Here is an 18,689-nt window from a genome sequence, read left to right as displayed (position 1 = left end):
ACTTATTACTAGTTTTGGAACATATCCAAGAAATCGTTAAAATGTTAATGGAGGACAACAAAAATTTGGAATTCTAATCTGAAATGATCATAGAAAGTGCAGAAAGCGATTTTAGATCCAGTGAAAAGGTGCACTGGCTTTTGACAACAGTGCGTTGCACGAGAAATGCGTTGTTGGAATGAACCACACGATTCTGTCACTCAGTACTACAGAAAATATCTTGTTATTACATATTTGGATTTCCTATTTCAGTCGTCGCAAGAATGACTTTCAGAAGAAAACAAGGCACCTTTTGGAAGTTTCTACTTGTGTCCAAAAGGTAATAATATCTCAAAGAGACCTAGACATGGACAGAATGATTGAATATAACAACAGATTTTACGACGCTCTTCTGGACAATTTCAGTGAAGAAGCGCGCACATGGATCAGTATGTGGAAACGTGATACAATAACTAAAAGGGATATTGCTGAGTTAAGTCTGACTGACTTATTGGATAACGTCAAATTCTTGTCCATCGTAGCTTCAGCCCACAAGATAACTCTAAGCTTGCCAGCAATCATCATATGCGTGGTAAGATCGTTCAGGTGCTTATCATATCTACAGTTTGATTTGATTGTAATTACTTAATGAGAAACACTTTGGAAAAAATTCTTAAATCATTTTAAATAGTAACTTTATTTGCAAAAGTTTGTTTTTATTCCTTCCAATGATTTTTAATCTTATTTGAACCACTATTATTAGGAAGGTAACTGAAGAATATTGTCGTGTATGATCTAATACACAACACACCATGTTTCTTTCTAGCACTCTCAGACGCGTGAAAAGGTGGCTAAGAACAACTACAGCTGATAATCGTCTCAGTGGTTCGTGTATGGTGTCAGTTCATCGTGACAGAAAGTGGTAGATAGTTAACGAGAAGCGGCCAATATGAATTCAGTTTTATTTTAAGTAACACAGACATCTGAGTAGCGAAATTTTGCACATTATTATTATGATAAAGATTCTTTTTCTGCTCTTAATACAGGTAGTTCCAAATTGATCTTTACAATTTCGGTCGAGTGTATTTCAGAAGCTGAAATTGGTAGAAAAGTGCGACTTGCGGCATGGTGCTCACAGACAGCTAAAGTTTTAATTTCAGATTAGTTACTGAAGAAAAAGGCCATCTTCCAGCGGATGGCAGAGGCCAAATTTGATCCCCAGGTCCAACGGAACTTCTGGACACCACCACCACATCCGACCACGACGTGGTACACGAAAATCAACCTGGTGGCAGGTCAAAGAGCAAATTATTAGCAGTTGAGGTCATGAGTTGCACTGACGATGACCCATATTAAAGTAAACAATTGATGTTGGCGGAAGAAGCTTGGTTTCATGTACCTGGCAATTTATACTGACACAGTGTGAGGTTCTGCGTGTCAGTCCAAAGGTGAACGCGCGGATGTGGTTGTGTGGTTCATCTTTTTTAGTGGCGTTAATAATCTCGACTGTTTATCTGGATGTGTTGAACAGTCTGCATTCCCACAGGTCGAAGAACTGGAACCTGACAGTATGCTGCAGCTACACTACTGGCCATTAAAATTGTTACACCAAGAAGAAAGCCGGCCGAAGTGGCCGTGCGGTTAAAGGCGCTGCAGTCTGGAACCGCAGGACCGCTACGGTCGCAGGTTCGAATCCTGCCTCGGGCATGGATGTTTGTGATGTCCTTAGGTTAGTTAGGTTTAACTAGTTCTAAGTTCTAGGGGACTAATGACCTCAGCAGTTGAGTCCCATAGTGCTCAGAGCCATTTTTGAACCAAGAAGAAATGCAGATGATAAACGGGTATTCATTGGAGAAATATATTATACTAGAACTGACATCTGATTACCTTTTCACGCAATTTGGGTGCATAGATCCTGAGAAATCAGTACCCAGAACAACCACCTCTGGCCGTAATAGCGGCCTTGATACGCCTGGGCATTGAGTCAAACAGAACTTGGATGACGTGTACGGGTACAGCTGCCCATGGAGCTTCCACACGATACCACAGTTCATCAAGAGTAGTGACTAACGTATTGTCACGAGCCAGTTGCTCGTCCATCATTGACCAGACGTTTTCAGTTGGTAAGAGATCTGGCGAATGTGCAGGCCAGGGCAGCAGTCAAACATTTGCTGTATCCAGAAAGGCCCGTACAGGACCTGCAACATGCTGTCGTGCATTATCCTGCTGAAATGTAGGGTTTCGCAAGGATCGAATGAAGGGTAGAGCCACGGGTCGTAACACATCTGAAATGTAACGTCCACTGCTCAAAGTGCCGTCAATGCGAACAAGAGGTGACCGAGACGTGTAACCAATGGTACCCGATGCCATCACGCCAGGTGATACGCCAGAATGGCGATGACGAATACACGCTTCCAATGTGCGTTCACCGCGATGTCGCCAAACACGGATGCGTCCATCATGATGCTGTAAACAGAACCTGGATTCATCCGAAAAAATGACATTTTGCCATTCATGCGCCCAGGTTCGTCGCAGGCGCTCCTGTGTGTGATGCAGCGTCAAGGGTAACCGCAACCATGGTCTCCGAGCTGATAGTCCATGCTGCTGCAAACGTCGCCGAACTGTTCGGGCAGATGGTTGTTGTCTTGCAAACGTCCCCATCTGTTGGCTCAGGGATCGAGACGTGGCTGCACGATCCGTTACAGCCATGCGGATAAGATGCCTGTCATCTCGACTGCTAGTGATACGAGGCCGTTGGGATCCAGCGTGGCGTTCCGTATTACCCTCCTGAACCCACCGATTCCACATTCTGCTAACAGTCATTGGATCTCGACCAACGCGAGCAGCAATGCCGCGATACGATAAACCCCAATCGCGATAAATTACAATCCGACCTTTATCAAAGTCGGAAACGTGATGGTACGCATTTCTGCTCCTTACACGAGGCATCACAACAACGTTTCACCAGGCAACGCCGGTCAACTGCTGTTTGTGTATGAGAAATCGGTTGTAAACTTCCCTCGTGGCAGCACGTTGTAGGTGTCGCCACCGGCGCCAACCTTGTGTGAATGCTCTGAAAAGCTAGTCATCTGCATATCACAGCATCTTCTTCCCGTCGGTTTAATTTCGCTTCTGTAGCACGTCATCTTCGTGGTGTAGCAATTTTAATGGCGAGTTGTGTAGATGGGGTCCCTTCTCACCGAGCCTCGATCGATAAGAAGACTTTGGATAGGACGCTGGATAGGACGAGGAGGACTCATTTCCTGGCCGTCTAGGTTTCCAGGCGTTACAGCATTAGATATTTTTCCTTGTGAAGGATGCTCCCAACCATTTCCCGACGCGTGTGGCCTAACAAGCGAAATTCGTGACAAACATTTGCTCTAATGGATTCATTGTGAATTATGGAAATTCTTTGTAAGCATTTTGTTTATTACTGTATGGAATAGAAAGTAAAGCCCTCTTTTACGTTTTTCAGGGGACTGACAGAAAAAAGTGTAAAATGAATATGTGAAATACAGGAAGTCTCATCAGGCGGAAATTAACGAATTGTTCTTAGTGACATATTATTTACGTCATTTAAGAATACATAAATTAATTTACTTTCACCTATTTAAAACTTTGAAATTATTATTATTTGTTTTGAATACTTATTAATGCTAATAGTCGCTTGACAGTGGTGCGTTTACTGACGTGGCTCTACGCCTCAATATTTGCCTTTCCGAGAGCACGTGCGGAATATCGCTCACCACACAAATTCTTAAAACTAGATTTCTTAATAGTCGAAAGCAATATGTGTGACAGGCAGCGTTTTTAGTTCTATAGAAACTAATAGGAGAAAATGATAAGCACTTAACAATGTTCTCAAAATTTGTAAATCACATATATGGAGGAAATGTTTTGTCTCTGTTGAAAAGAAAACTATCGTTACTGTCGATGTGTATACAACGGACACAACCACAATAATTTTTCTCGCAGTTGTTTGCGGTACACCTTCACTAGATATTAAGCTAATTTAAGGCGAACCTCACAATGGTGTATATCACATGTCCGTAATTTCGAAATATATTTATCTATTTATTTTAAACTTTTCCTCTGTCATACGGTAACAAACCGTCGATACAAGTTGCACAACGATAAAGGTTTTAATAGCCTTGCGGCGGTTTTACATAATATTGCCTATTTTAAAAGTTTTGGAGCACAACTGAAAATCCCGCGCCCGGGTTCCCGGGTTCGATTCCCGGCGGGGTCAGGGATTTTCTCTGCCTCTTGATGACTGGGTGTTGTGTGATGTCCTTAGGTTAGTTAGGTTTAAGTAGTTCTAAGTTCTAGGGGACTGATGACCATAGATGTTAAGTCCTATAGTGCTCAGAGCTATTTGAGCCATTTTTGAACAACTGAAAGAAGGTTGCCGGTACAGGCTGTTTATAAAGTTAAGGGCGGGGACGATCGTGGTGGGGAAAGTGGCATTTCCCGGAAGAATGCTGTAACTGTTACACAGAATCACGAATTAGTTCCCAGTCTTACAGTGTAATGCAGCACGTAGTGAATTAGGCCAGTTTTTTGGTGGTATTTCTTGCGTTATTTCTCCTGTAGTCCGATTAAAATCACTTCATGTGTTGTAGCTGGTTTCCTCCAATCAGAGCGTGCCACGTCACGGCCGAACCGTTCGCCGTTGCCAAACTGCCACAACAATTACTTCCCTTTAGTTCCGTCTCAGGCTTTCTCTCTTGATATGTTAGGATCCCCAATCCTGGGTCTGCCCCTTTTATTTCGTATTTCATCACACACACACACACACACACACACACACACACACACACAACGATCCTAACGAAATGCACGCCTTTTATAAACAGCGCTAATCGAACACTACTGGATCCGCACAAGACGCGATTCGACGTTGCGTATACAGTTATTGTAATCACAGAGATCGGCTTACACGAGATAAGTTCGCGCGACATTGCGTGTAGCCAAAGTTTTGAAGGCTGCCAATTAATCGTTGTAACTGCGACATCACAGTCATACGTAAATACAAGAGCTTATTGCGGTGTAATGGCACAGAGTAGTGGTTTGTGTACATACTTGGGCAGAAAGTGGAAGGTTCGAATTTCGTCGAATGGCGCGAAGCTTTTCTAATTTTAATCTGAACACTTTGATAATCATTTTTGTTCGTTTAGTTGGTTTAAATATAATTTTTTTATGTCTAGTTCTTGCCGCGTCATTTTCAACATCTCATTGATTTTTTTATTTGATCTTATTTTTGTTCCTATCATTATTTTTGTGCTTGGAATCTGCTTGTGTAGCCTATAATCTGTAGCCAAAGGCCGACTAGGATTGCTCACCGGTTGGTAATGAGGCATCCCACGTTGCCAGTCTGAAGACGGTTTCAGGTAACCAAAGACAGCTAGAAACTACAGTTTGCTTTCACTGCTAAACTAAACTTTTCCTGCGGAAGATGGCTATGCAAAGAAACATATGAAAATATTCTGTCTCAATTAGCTCGTAGAGGTTAGCTTTAAACGCCGTGAACAAAGCGATCGCTATTTTAGTTCTGCTGTCGATTGTTGATTCGACATGAACGCAGTTGAACACATCTATGATAATCCACACATTTATTACTTTACATTACTATAGGGTATGGCCACCCTTCGTCCTTATAGTAGCCTGAATCCTGGTGGGGTCACTTTCAATTAGCTGTCTGTATGTGTGTGCAAGAATGGCAGCCCGTTCTTCCTCAGAAAATAGAAAAACGTTTCATCTGGCTCCCAAAACGTGGGGCGGAAAAAATTATGAGAACCAGTTGAACGTTCTGCCTCATCATAAATGTGTTCAACTGCGTTCATGTCGGATCTGTGGGCAAACCAGTACATTTAAGGAGCATTATTGTCCACAAACTGTTCCTCGCAGATGCTGCTTTGTGACAGGATTTATTGTGACGCTGATATAATCATCGTTTCCAAACTGTTGCTCTATTGTACGCTGTACACAGTGCCGTAAAATGTGTTCATATTCTTCAGTATTTAGCATTTTCTTCCCCCGTACTTCATTGTTGGCACTAAACATGAGGCCGGATGACTTTCTGCAGGCTGCTTTCAACAGGATGTAGCACGTATTCCAAGTCACAACTGAAGCATTGCTTAGCAGTGACTACATGCAGGGTGACAGTTATTGAACTATATGAAAAAAAACATAAATTAGTTACAAACTACGGTGTGTACACACTTTATTCAACATGTAAACGTCACTACAGATATTCCAACTTGCGTTATGACACATTCGATGTGCCTGCCATCATTGACGACGATGTAGCGCAGACGAATAGCGAAATTCTGCATGACCCGCTGAAGTGTCGCAACATGGACGCTGGGATGACCTCTTGAATGGCCATTTTCAGCTCAGCAATGGCTTTGGGGTTATTTTCGTACATCTTGTCTTTAATATAGCCCCACAAAAAGGAGTAGAATGTGTTCAGATCCAGAGAATATGGAGGCCAATCGAGGCCCATGCAAGTGGCCTCTGGGTACCACAGAATCAGAAAACGATCCCCGAAGTGCTCCTCCAGAACATTACACTCTCCTGCTTCTCCTGGGGTCGAGCTCCGTCTTGCGTGAACCACATTTTGTCGAAATCAGGGTCACGTTGAATAGTGGAGATGAAATCATCTTCTAAAACGTTCACGCACCATTTGATAGTGACCGTACCATCAAGGAATATAGCACCGATTATTCCGTAACTGGACATTGCACAGCACACACGACCCGTTGAGAGGTGAAGAGGCTTCTCGATCGTGAAATGCGGATTCTCAGTCCCCCAAATGCGCCAATTTTGGTTATTGACGAACCCATCCAAATGAAAGTGGGCTTCGTCGCTAAACCAAACCACACATGCCCATACTAATTCCCACATGCCCCGCGACCAGCCGTGCGGTCTGAATCTCGTAACACAAACCGTTCAGAGGCTATGACGATTTTATTGCATATAGTTTAATGATTGACACCCTGTAAATGTGTGTCTTACGAAGAACTGCTGATCATTGTACCCAATTCCTTTTACCTCCCTATATACAATCGTTGTGCTAGCTGGCCAGCTGAGCTCGTAGCACTTTGGAACTCACGAGTGGTTCCTTCCGCTGATTTCATGCAGCTTCATACAGCCGCCCTTCACAATACTCGACGATCCGTGCCCGTCCGTGTGTGAACGCCTGATCCTGGTTTTGTTGTGGCTGTTCCTCCGCATTTCCACTTCACATTCACATCACCAACAGTGGACTTGGGCAACTTTACAAGAGCGGAAACATCCTTGATGTTGTGCTCCTCTGGTGGCATCCACTTACTACTACTCGTTCGAACTGGCTGAGCTCTCCTTTCCGACATTATTATAAATTCTATGCTTCTCTACTGACAACACAATACTCCCCGCGTCCTTTTATACAGGCGGCGCTGCCTCTCGTGACATCTGATGGCCAGTTCCACGTTGCATAGGGGTGTCCGGATACTTCTGAACACATAGTGTACACACAGAGACGGACTGCGAGACTTGAGCAATTCCCCAGAAGATGGCAAGAGAGAACTTGCCTTCTGAAACGTACACACTGCAGACTGACACGGCAAGAAACCCGAGGATATTTTATTCGAGCTATTAACGCATCATAATGTTAAACTTTTGTTTCTCGCATCATTATAAATTCTATGCAGTGTAGTAAAGACATGCTACGTGTGTAAACTTCTCGATAGAGTGCACTACAAAACTATAGCATAAATGTCACAATGTAGCGGCAAGTTAACGAACGGTTAGATGAAATAAGGCCGCGAAACTTGTGTCGTTACATAAATTTCCATTACTTCACGTCGTGGCCACAAACTTTTTACGTCATCACACTACTGGATTAGGTCCATAATGACCATCTTCAGATCTGTTTTATAAAAACATGTCCTAATATACTGGAGCCATAGTGGCATCGTCAATTGCTGAACACAAAATCAGCGCCAGCATCGTCAAACATGTATAAATAATACTATACACAAGAGTCATCTTAATAGCAGCACTACTTTATGCTAGTGGTGTAATAAACGAGTAAATAGACCTAAAAATGTCGAATAGCCGGTGTAGTTCGAGTAGTCGCAAATTTTGTAGATTGGTAGGAGGGAATGCCACGAAGAATATACTAGAAATCCGGACGGATCAGGGATGAGTTTGAAAGTAACTTTTGTAGGTTTTTCTTGAACAACTCAAAAACCAAGGCATCTAGCAGAAACGTATCCCAGAATAAAATTTAACTACATTAAATATTCTACAAAACGCTCATATTCATTTTTTCTATAAGACCAGTAGTTTGCGCGCAGCAAACAGAGAATATGAAAACCTTGGCGTAGTTTTTGAAGGCCATATGTGGACCTGTGGGTTGCTTAGAACGTCAGTGGGGCGGCTGAACTACCCTGTGTGTATGGTGCAGTGTACACCAATTGTTTATAATAAAATTATCAGTACATCAGTAGGAGCAAATGTACAAAACAAATGTAAATCATACCGAGACTATACTTTGTGTGAAAAGTAGCCTGTGTCGTTCTATTATATTACGTTGACAATGGAAACTAACATTAAAAACGGCTGTGTAAACAACAGCAAAGCCACAAATCTCCGATGCGTTTAAACACAATCGTGTTCACATACTACTCGTACATATGATGTAACGAGGGCAAACCACCATCATTGCCCTTTTTTGTATAAAGAAATTTGTGTTTTCAAAGTAAAAGTAACGCTATGGTATCGGGGAAGAAATGAACTATGCCAGATCACTGTAGTGGTATTCAGTCGTTCTACAACAAGCTACAAATTTCGAATTTGATTGTTGCAGGTCTTTGGCTACTACATACAGACTGAAATTTATATTTCTTTGGATGCTCAGATGAATCAAGAATTTTCTTCGTATCTCATTTAATAATAATAATAGAGAACCACATCTCCTTTGATTTTGAATCTGAACTCGACGTGCTGATTGTAACCAAGAGATGCGACCAGCAGTACTCCCTCTCCCCCACGCTGGTACGTGGCAACTGCTGTTGTTTATTTCAGTATTCCGCCGTGTGTGCATTTACTTTGCTTCCCATAGCAAATTCCGCGTTTTTTCAACTGAAATTTGCCGACAAAAATGTGTTGCATTACTTATTGAAAGCCCCTCGTTTATGTATAATGAAATGTAGAAAATTAAAAGTATTTACGAAGTTTGAAGTACATAAATTAACACGTGATTAATATGTAGCAGGTAACTTTTGTAAATTTTTCTTGAACAACTCAAAAACCAAGGCATCTAGCAGTTATCTCCATCCATTAAAAAAGGGTTTTTCTGATGCAATCTAATGCTTACATTCGTTCTACTCAGGACGCAAACTGTGCTTCAGCTATATGGAGATCTTGACTCTTGGCACTTGGAACTCCAGAGGGGAGCATTGCTTAGCACAAAGCCCATGCTTCATCTAGAAATGAGTGTTTTAAACATTTGCTCCATGACTTGGTTCTTGCAACAACTATAGGGTAATGCAATAGAGTACCGAGAACACAATAGTAACGGAAACAACCCATTTTGCAACATATCCAGGTATGACATTCCTGTCACAGTTTCCTCCGCTAAAAATAAAGTTCCATAACCTTTCTGGAGAGAAACCGCACAAAACATATTCAGTTTCTGTGAGTCCTTTTGATGTTCGGCGACGACGCCAGGGAATTTATGCCCCCAGATTCTTACATTATGGCGGTTTACATTGCCCGGTAGATGAACCGTCGATTCGTCCGAAAAGATGAGTCATTCGGAAAAAGTGTCCTCTGCCGTATCCTGGAGAACGAAAATGTGTAATTCGTACCTTCTTTTATGGTCGCCGGGACACAATTGCTGCAGTAACTGCAACTTGAAAGGCTTCATATGCAGGCCTTGGTTCAGAGAACGTCACACCTCTCAGGAAGTTGAAGTAACGCCTGTCCGCCTTGTGCACTTCCGAAGGCTCCGTTTGAACGTATCTCGCTTATGCTCGACATTTTCATCAGACGTGCATGGAAGACCAGTGCTCTTCCCTTTGTACACGCAACCAACTCCCATGAATTTTGTATGTCAGTCATAATTCTACTCGTGCAGAGGCTTACTTCTTGCTGAATCGCCAGCGTAATTCACGCTGCACTTGAACAATGCATTGACTTCGCGCAAATTTCAGCACACAAAATGATTTCTCTTGCGGTATAGTCACCGTGTTGCTACAAACAACAGCGCAGCTTTGGAAAAATCTTCAACCTTTCTCTATCCAGTGACAAGCGCACTACGTTCCTGTCTTTTGTAGTTTTGTCTGTTAATAAACAGTTGAAATCTGTTCTTTGTTTTTGAATAGCGCGGTATAATAAGAGGTACAGAGATACAGGGATTCGATAAAGGCATTCGAGAGTGAAGATTCCGAAAGTCTGCTGATTCCCCTACTTTGCAATCAGGCCATCGTGTTGATCATGAGGACTTTGGTATGACTCTCTTAGGCTCAGTTGGAAGCCCATTAGAGCTGTACTCCGCAGAAGTCACGCAGCCACACCTCTTCCTCATGGAGCTAGCTAGCGTTTCTAGGCACTGCGTTAAGACTAGCTACTATCAGTTTGAAAAACATCAGTCGATATCAATGGTTCTAAAAGAAAACTGTTCTTATTTAAATCCGTGTGGTAAACATTCGACATGTTTCGTGATAATTTAAATTCTGTAACACATTATTAAAAAATAAGTCTGCTACAGGACAATAATTGCACCATAGAGAGTACATTAGTTTGTATAAATAGTCAGTATACTGGTTGCTTCTATTTAAAAAGTGAAAAATAGTGTTTACGTTACAGTTACGGTAGCACAAGTGAGCCAAGCATGCTCGTAAGCGCTCTACGAACATTCTGATCCATTTTGTAAGTACATGGCGTGGCAGCTGATGACAATGCTCAGTGATAAGTACGGGGGCTAGGTGATTGTTAGACGTGTGGATTTTGTAACAAGGCAATGGATACAGTTTTTTATTTGTGTAAATCAATAAATCAAGCAATTTTATTTATTTTAGACCCTTGTAGCAATTTTGCTCTATGTCTCCTTTGTTCTTTCACTTCTGACAAGCTCTTTGTCCGAAGATGACTCGGAAGACCCACCGGTACGGAACGACCGCCGTGTCATCCTTAGACGAGAGGCGTCGCTGGAAGCGGATGTGGAGGGCATGTGATCAGCACACTGCTCTCCCGGCCGTTGGCAACTCCCCGTGTTTCGAGACGCTACTTCTCGATAAAGTTAACTCCTCAATTGGCCTCACAAAGGCTGAGTGCAGCCCGCTTGCCAACAGCGCTCGGCACAGCCGGACGGTGGCCCATCCAAGAGCTAGCCAGGCCCGACAGCGCTTAACTACGATGATGAAACGGGCAACGGTGTTAGTAATTCGACAAGGTTGTTGGCTTTTGATGCTGATGACGGCTGATAAGAGATGAGGCCTGTATACTGTTGTAAGTACATCTAATACGAATAAAGCAACTGGGAATAAAAATAAGTGTTTTACAAAATAGATCATGTGATTTAGATTGACAAAGTCATATTTCATTAAAGGCTCCCCTGTCGTGCCTGGGCACTGTGCCGTCGCTGATTTAAAACAGGCACAGATCAAAAGCGTCGGGTTAACGCTATGAAACGACAAGTAGTTTTCAGAAAGAATTTTCACTCTGTGACGTAGTGTTCGCTGATTTGAAACATTCTGGGAGATTAAAGCTGTGTGCCATAGCTCGACTCGAACCGGGAGGTTTCTCCTTTGATGGCCAAACGCAATATTTTCTTTCAAGAATGCTTATTGCGCGAGGTTGTTGTTGTTGTGGTCTTCAGCCCGGAGACTGTTTTGATGCAGCTCTCCATGCTACTCTATCCTGTGCAAGCTTTTTCATCTCCCAGTACCTACTGCAACCTCCATCCTTCTGAATCTGTTTATTGTATTCATCTCTTGGTCTCCCTCTAATTCCGCGAGGTATACAGAAGAATTTGTATGAACTACAATTAATTTTCACTCTGCAGCGAAGTGTGCGCTGATGTGGAACTGTCATATCTCAGCAATACGCTTTCCTCCAGGAGTCCTAGTCCCGCAAGATATGCACGAAAAATTCTGTAAGGCTTGGAAGATACGAGATGAGATACTGGAGAAAGTGAAGCTGCGAGCGCGACTGGTGAGTCGTGCTTGGATGGCTCCGTTGGCTGAACACTTTCCCGCGAAAGGAGAACCTCTCAGGTTCGAGTCCCGTTTCGGCACATAGTTTTCATTTGCGAAACTGACCTTGCCGTTCTCTCACTTGATACCACGCGAACTATGAATGAAGAACAAGATTCCATATTCCTAGGTTAAGGGAAAGCGTTTGACACGGTGCACCATTGCAGACTGTTAAGAAAGGCGCGAGCGTAGGGAATGCGATTTGCTCGAAGACTTGTTACGCAACGGGTACCAGAACGTTGTCCTCGACGGCGAGTGTTCAACAGAGACAATGGTATCATAACAGTACACCAGGGAAGTGCGGTAGAACGGGCAGAGTGAGCATCAACGTGCTGCTGTTTGCTGATGTCGCTGTGGTGTACGGGAAGTTGTCGTTGTTGAGTGACCGTAGGAGGATACAAGATGACTTCGGCAAAATGTGTAGTTGTTGTGAAGAATGGCAGCTTGGTCTAAATGAAAAAAAATGTAAGTTAATGCAGATGAGTAGGGAAAACAACCTCGGAGTGTTCGAATACAGCATTGTAGTGTCCTGCTTGATACAGTGTCGTTCTATGTGTAACAACACAAAGCGATATGAAACGAAACGAGCACATAAGGACGGTAATAGGGAAGGCGAATGTCGACTTCAATTTATTGGGAGTATTTTAGAAAACTGTGGTTCATCTATAAAGGAGGCCGCATGTAGAACACTGATGCGACCCATTATTGACTACTGGTCGAGTGCTTGGGATCCCCATCAGGTCGGAATACAGGAAGACATCGAAGCAGTTCAGAGGCTTGCTGCTAGAGTTGTTACCAATAGGTTCGATCAACACTGAGTTTTATGGAGATGATTCGTGAAGTCAAGTGGGAGGTGACATTATTTTCGAGAAATGGTACTGAGATAATTTCGAGAACAGATTCTATTGCCGCCAACGTACATTTCACGTGAGGACCATGAAGATAAGAGAAATTACGGCTCGTTTGAAGGCATGTAGATAGTCGCTCTATTTGCGCGCGGAACGGGAAACTAAATGACAACAAGGTGCCCTCCGCTATGCACCATACTGCAGCTTGAGGAGTATTTACATAGATGTAACTGTAGAAGTTTCAATTTCTGTGATGTCTGGAAGGTAGGAGAAAGATGAAGCTGTGAGTGCGAGTGTTCGTTGAGCTTAACTGTGGCTGTTCCTTGTTGAAGAAACTGTGGGGTAATTGTGGAATCAGTGCTAGGGATGGGAAAATAGGACCAGTTAAAATAGATACCGGTATTTTACTTCTGCATAACCGGTATTTTTCGGTAATTGTTTAGTCTCGTTACACCAGGCTTTTATTTTTTCCCAATCGAATAAAAAACCATCCTATCAGTTTGTCATAGCAGTGGTGCTAAAATTTTTGATTTTTAAATAAAACCTTTTTAAAAAGAGTAATGTTTATTCGTAAAACTACCATTTTTTCGAAATATTGGGTTATTATAGGAAAAGGGAAAAGCGATCAGAACTATTTTAATAACAGCGCCAAACGAGACAAGTAAACACGTCAATACAGCATTGCTGAGATAATAATGTACTTGTTGTCCTGTTCTAACCAGATGCAGTGATGAATTCGTTTTTAAGGAGCAGAGCAAAACGTATATGCCAGGACTGTCGTTTGTAGCCCAAAAATATTTATCGTTGATACGTAGTTCTGTGGCTTTTGATGGACTGGTATCGTCTTTGAACTATATTGTTTCTGATGAAAGGAATCGACTTACAGATCAACACATTATAGAACGAGTATTTATTGACATATTAGACAGTAAATTTTGGCCAATGGATTAAATCATTACTTGTATATTATCTCTTGGAAAGTAATTGTTCATGCTAAATGTTCTGTTTTGCCTTCTCTCAAAAGTGTTCATCAGAATTTTTTGAACCAGCGTCTTCACTATTGTCATAAAAATGATTTCTATCCAAACTCCTGTTCAAAAAATGGTTCAAATGGCTCTGAGCACTATCGGACTTAACATCTGAGGTCATCAGTCCCCTAGAACTTAGAACTACTTAAACCTAACTAACCTAAGGACGTCACACACATCCATGCCCTAGGCGACTGATGACCTCAGAAGTTAAGTCGCATAGTGCTCAGAGCCATTTGAACCATTTTTGATCTTTGATACCGTGAAATAAATCGCTTCCACTGCAAGCTCTTTGCTTTCCGTATTTTGAGAAGTGGTGGTATGGACCACAACAAGAAAAAAAAAAATGTCCATAAACATGTGCTGTAAAATGTGTAGCTTAAAAGTTATGAGCACTTGTTCATTAGAAGGGTTGTGTCTCAAAGCAGCAAAGATGAAGAGTTGTGGTTCAAAGTATAAAAATGAACATGTGCTCATAGCTCTTAAGGTATGCATTTTAGAGCACATGTTTACTGGACTTTTTTCCTTGTTTTTGCCCATACTACCGCTTCCTAAAATATGTAAAAGCAAAGAGCTTGCAGTAGAAGAGGTTCTTTCACAGTAATATCTAAGATCAAGAATTGCTCACAGCTCTTAAGGTATGCGTTTTAGCGCCCATGTTTATTGACTTTTTGTTTCGAACGATCTTTCCTGTCATATCCCTGAATATGATCGTCACTTCTGGAACACCCAGTATATTTGACTTCAAAACGGGTTTTCCATTCGAAATTAACAAACAAAAAGAAATCTACAAATTTTACATGGAAGCTTATTATTTGTCTCCTATTTTTGTGAAATAATAATGTGAAATAATAAAAGGGAAAGGAAATTAAGGTAACAGTAATAAATTAAAAACTCAGCAATTCATTCATTGTTTATGATAAAAACAGAAAGTAGCTGATCTGCTATCTGTGTCTACATGCTACGCCTTTAAATGTTTGCAGCCCTTAGAAACGGACAACGTAACAGAACACAGCATTTTGTTCTCAACCTCTGGCGTGCCACAGGGTAGTGTTATGGGACCATTGCTTTTGACAATATATATAAATGACCTAGTAGATAGCGTCGGAAGTTCCATGCGGCTTTTCGCGGATGATGCTGTAGTATACAGAGAAGTTGCAGCATTAGAAAATTGCAGCGAAATGCAGGAAGATCTGCAGCGGGTAGGTACTTGGTGTAGGGAGTGGCAACTGACTCTTAACATAGACAAATGTAATGTATTGCGATTACATAGAAAGAAGGATACTTTATTGTACGATTATATCATAGCGGAACAAACACTGGTAGCAGCTACTTCTGTAAAATATCTGGGAGTATGCATGCGGAACGATTTGAAGTGGAATGATCATATAAAATTAATTGTTGGTGAGGCGGGTGCCAGATTGAGATTCATTGGGAGAGTCCTCAGAAAATGTAGTGCATCAACAAAGGAGGTGGCTTACAAAACACTCGTTCGACCTATGCTTGAGTATTGCTCATCAGTGTGGGATCCGTACCAGGTCGGGTTGACAGAGGAGATAGAGAAGATCCAAAGAAGAGCGGCGCGTTTCGTCACAGGGTTATTTGGTAAGTGTGATAGCGTTACGGAGATGTTTAGCAAACTCAAGTGGCAGACTCTGCAAGAGAGGCGCTCTGCATCGCGGTGTAGCTTGCTGTCCAGGTTTCTAGAGGGTGCGTTTCTGGATGAGGTATCGAATATATTGTTTCCCCCTACTTATACCTTCCGAGGAGATCACGAATATAAAATTAGAGAGATTCGAGCGCTCACGGAGGCTTTCCGGCAGTCGTTCTTCCCGCGAACGATACGCGACTGGAACAGGAAAGGGAGGTAATGACAGTGGCACGTTAAGTGCCCTCCGCCACAAACCGTTGGGTGGCTTGCGGAGTATAAATGTAGATGTAGATGTAGAAGTTTTTATCGTTTAGCAGTGACTATTCGTAATGCCCACACAGCTGCGTGAGCCTCGATCACACAGTAACTTTTGAGTAGAATGAAAAAAAAAAATTCCCATGTTATTTGTTACCTTGGTTATAGGTATCTTGAAACGTGTAATGTAAAAGTCTAAGAGAGCCTTAAATTTTTTCAATCTTTGTTCGATGTCTACGTTTATTATGAGAAACAATAGCAACAAAAACGCAGAGTTGGTTATTTCACAAACCGGTTATTTTGATCGGTTTTGGCAATGAAGCTAACCCGGAGATGAAAAATTCGATATACCCGAAAACCAGTCATTTAGCGATAACCACCCCCTAATCAGCGCATCTGTACACCGGCGCCCGCAGTGACGTACCTGGCCTCCCTCTGCAGGAACTTGTCGCGCTCGCGCTCGAGGCGCTGCTTCTCGCGGGCTATCTTGTGCAGCTCCTTCTCCAGCCAGAGCAGCTCCTTGTTGGTCTTTCGCGCCGACCTGGGGCTACCGCCCTCGCCGCCGCCGCCGCCGCCGCCCTCGCCAGCCAGCCCCACCCCCGGCAGGGAGGCGTGGCGGCCCGCGCCGGCCCCCGGGCCCGCGTCCTTGCGGCGCTGCCACTCGTGCAGCTTCTTGCGGAAGTCGGCGGACAGCGGGTGCTGCTGCTGCTGCTGGCGCAGCCGCTCCCACTCGTCCATCTTGCGCCGGAAGCACTTGTCGCCGGCGCGCTGCTGCAGCGCCAGCGCCACCAGCTGGTTCTGCTCCTCCAGCCCCAGCACGCCCCCACCGCCCCCGCCGGTGGGGGCCTCGGGGGCCCCTGAGGCGGAGGCGGCGACGGCGAGGCGCGCGCGCTCCCACTCGGCCAGCTTCTCGTGGAACTCGAGGCTCAGCTTGTGCTGCAGCTCCTCGTAGCTGCGCTGGATCTCCGCGTGCAGGCTCTCGCTCGTCACTTCCTCTCCGTCACCTGCAAGGACAGCGCTGGACTTTGATACACACACACTCTACAACATCCACACCTCGCACGCCATACTTCTCGTACATTCCCTACACACGATGCACAAACCTGTACTTCTGAACAAGCACCAATAATACAAACCATAAATGTGATGTACTGTCACCATTAAGGCAATAATTTTACGTTTGGTTATCTGAGGGTATGGGTATGCTTTGGTGGAGGTGGTGCATGAAGGTCATTCAGAACCTGTTCGAAAGCTGAATATCCCATTTGCTACACGCAATAGTTCGTGGTACAACTTAGGGAGACAATCGTCGGTGCTGGAAAGCGAATCTTGATTCACGGACCCCAGCAGTGAAGTGCGGTAGCAGGAATCCGGCCGTTGCGGTGCTTGGTGCGGGCCAGGTGTGGTGCGAGCTTGCGTAATCAATGAGCCCAGCCGAGCCTGAGCAACATCACAGCTGATACTGCAGGCTGATATGGCCTGGTGACTGCCGATCTCTTGAGTCCCGAACGTCTGTGGCAAGTGGCGGGTGCAGGCATCCAGGGAGCGAATCCCAGACCTACGGCTGGTTGGCGGCAACTGGCGCTTCCGAGGACCCGAACGGCTTGGTGGGTAAGGGGTCTCAGTTCGACTCTTTGCCCATCACGTGGCGTCTGAACCTCCCTGACAAGCGGTCCCGTCCGGATGAGGGCAGAGTTACGGAGGCTGACGCTACGGCATCTGATGACTCAGTGACTAGCTGTTTCGGTGCTTACCCAGCCTGTTCATATAGCCAGTAGTTATCCAGGCCAAAAGAGGTTTGTTATGGTAATACAGCTGCGAAACTGAGACATGCTGCTTGAGAAAGTATACCTGGTTACTGCAACCGTTCGGGCACTGATCGACACCCAGTAAGTGCCTTGGTGCAATGTTGGGTCAGCGATTTTCTATAATGGACCACTTTACAGCATCGAGTTCATCTGCCTAGGTTCGTGTCGTTACAGTTTACGGGTACATGTCTGTAGTCTTTATTTTCCTTCAATATCCGGTACAGTTGCGATAATACTCATTTCTTTGTGGTGACTAGATTTGGACAAACACATCAATTTTTAAACCGTGCCCTGTAACAGATTTTATGTTGTTAATAAAGGTAAAATGGGGATGTACCTCTATGATTGTACGCACAATTTGCTGGCCTGTGCTGGTTGCCTGCTTGGTCGGCTACGGTCGCAGGTTCGAATCCTGCCTCGGGCATGGATGTGTGTGATGTCCTTAGGTTAGTTAGGTTTAATTAGTTCTAAGTTCTAGGCGACTGATGACCTCAGAAGTTGAGTCGCATAGTGCTCAGAGCCATTTGAACCATTTTTGAACCTGCTTGGTCGTTTGGTGCTCATACACTAGTATGACACAGTACTCTTATCTCCCCTACGATTCTGTCGTTGAACGAGCGTGATGATATTTCGTGTGAGTACGACCCTGATTTTTAATTGTTGATAAAACAGTAGTGCACGCAATCGATAACAAGACACACACACAAAACCAACACACCTAGTAACAGGAGCAGTAACCGCTAGCATTTTTTTAGGCCTGCGCTCATATTCCTATTGGGTTATCAAGAGGGGGACATACTAGTTGATTTGGCGTTACTTACTAAGGTAATAAGGGGGTTCTTACACTTATAATTATGCATTTGAGCGTTGGGAAA

At 43.7% G+C, this 18,689-nt stretch overlaps 1 protein-coding gene across 1 annotated transcript in view; it reads right to left on the bottom strand.

Annotated features, from left to right (window-relative positions):
* The window catches only part of LOC124594459, a gene marked incomplete at its 3' end in the record, with an annotated part of 417,657 nt that overhangs the window by 217,863 nt on the left and 181,105 nt on the right, over positions 1-18,689 (bottom strand). Inside the window, exons 6-7 of the mRNA XM_047132834.1 lie at positions 16,604-17,010; positions 16,431-16,561 (exon numbers count right to left, since the gene is read on the bottom strand). Of these exons, the coding sequence (XP_046988790.1) occupies positions 16,431-16,561; positions 16,604-17,010 (538 nt within the window). The remainder of the gene's footprint in view (positions 1-16,430; positions 16,562-16,603; positions 17,011-18,689) is intronic.

The sequence above is a fragment of the Schistocerca americana genome, chromosome 2 (genome assembly GCF_021461395.2).
Source record: "Schistocerca americana isolate TAMUIC-IGC-003095 chromosome 2, iqSchAmer2.1, whole genome shotgun sequence".
Lineage (NCBI taxonomy): Eukaryota > Metazoa > Arthropoda > Insecta > Orthoptera > Acrididae > Schistocerca > Schistocerca americana.
The sequence above is the reverse complement of the archived record's forward strand: the minus strand, read 5'-3'. Positions and strand labels throughout refer to the sequence as shown.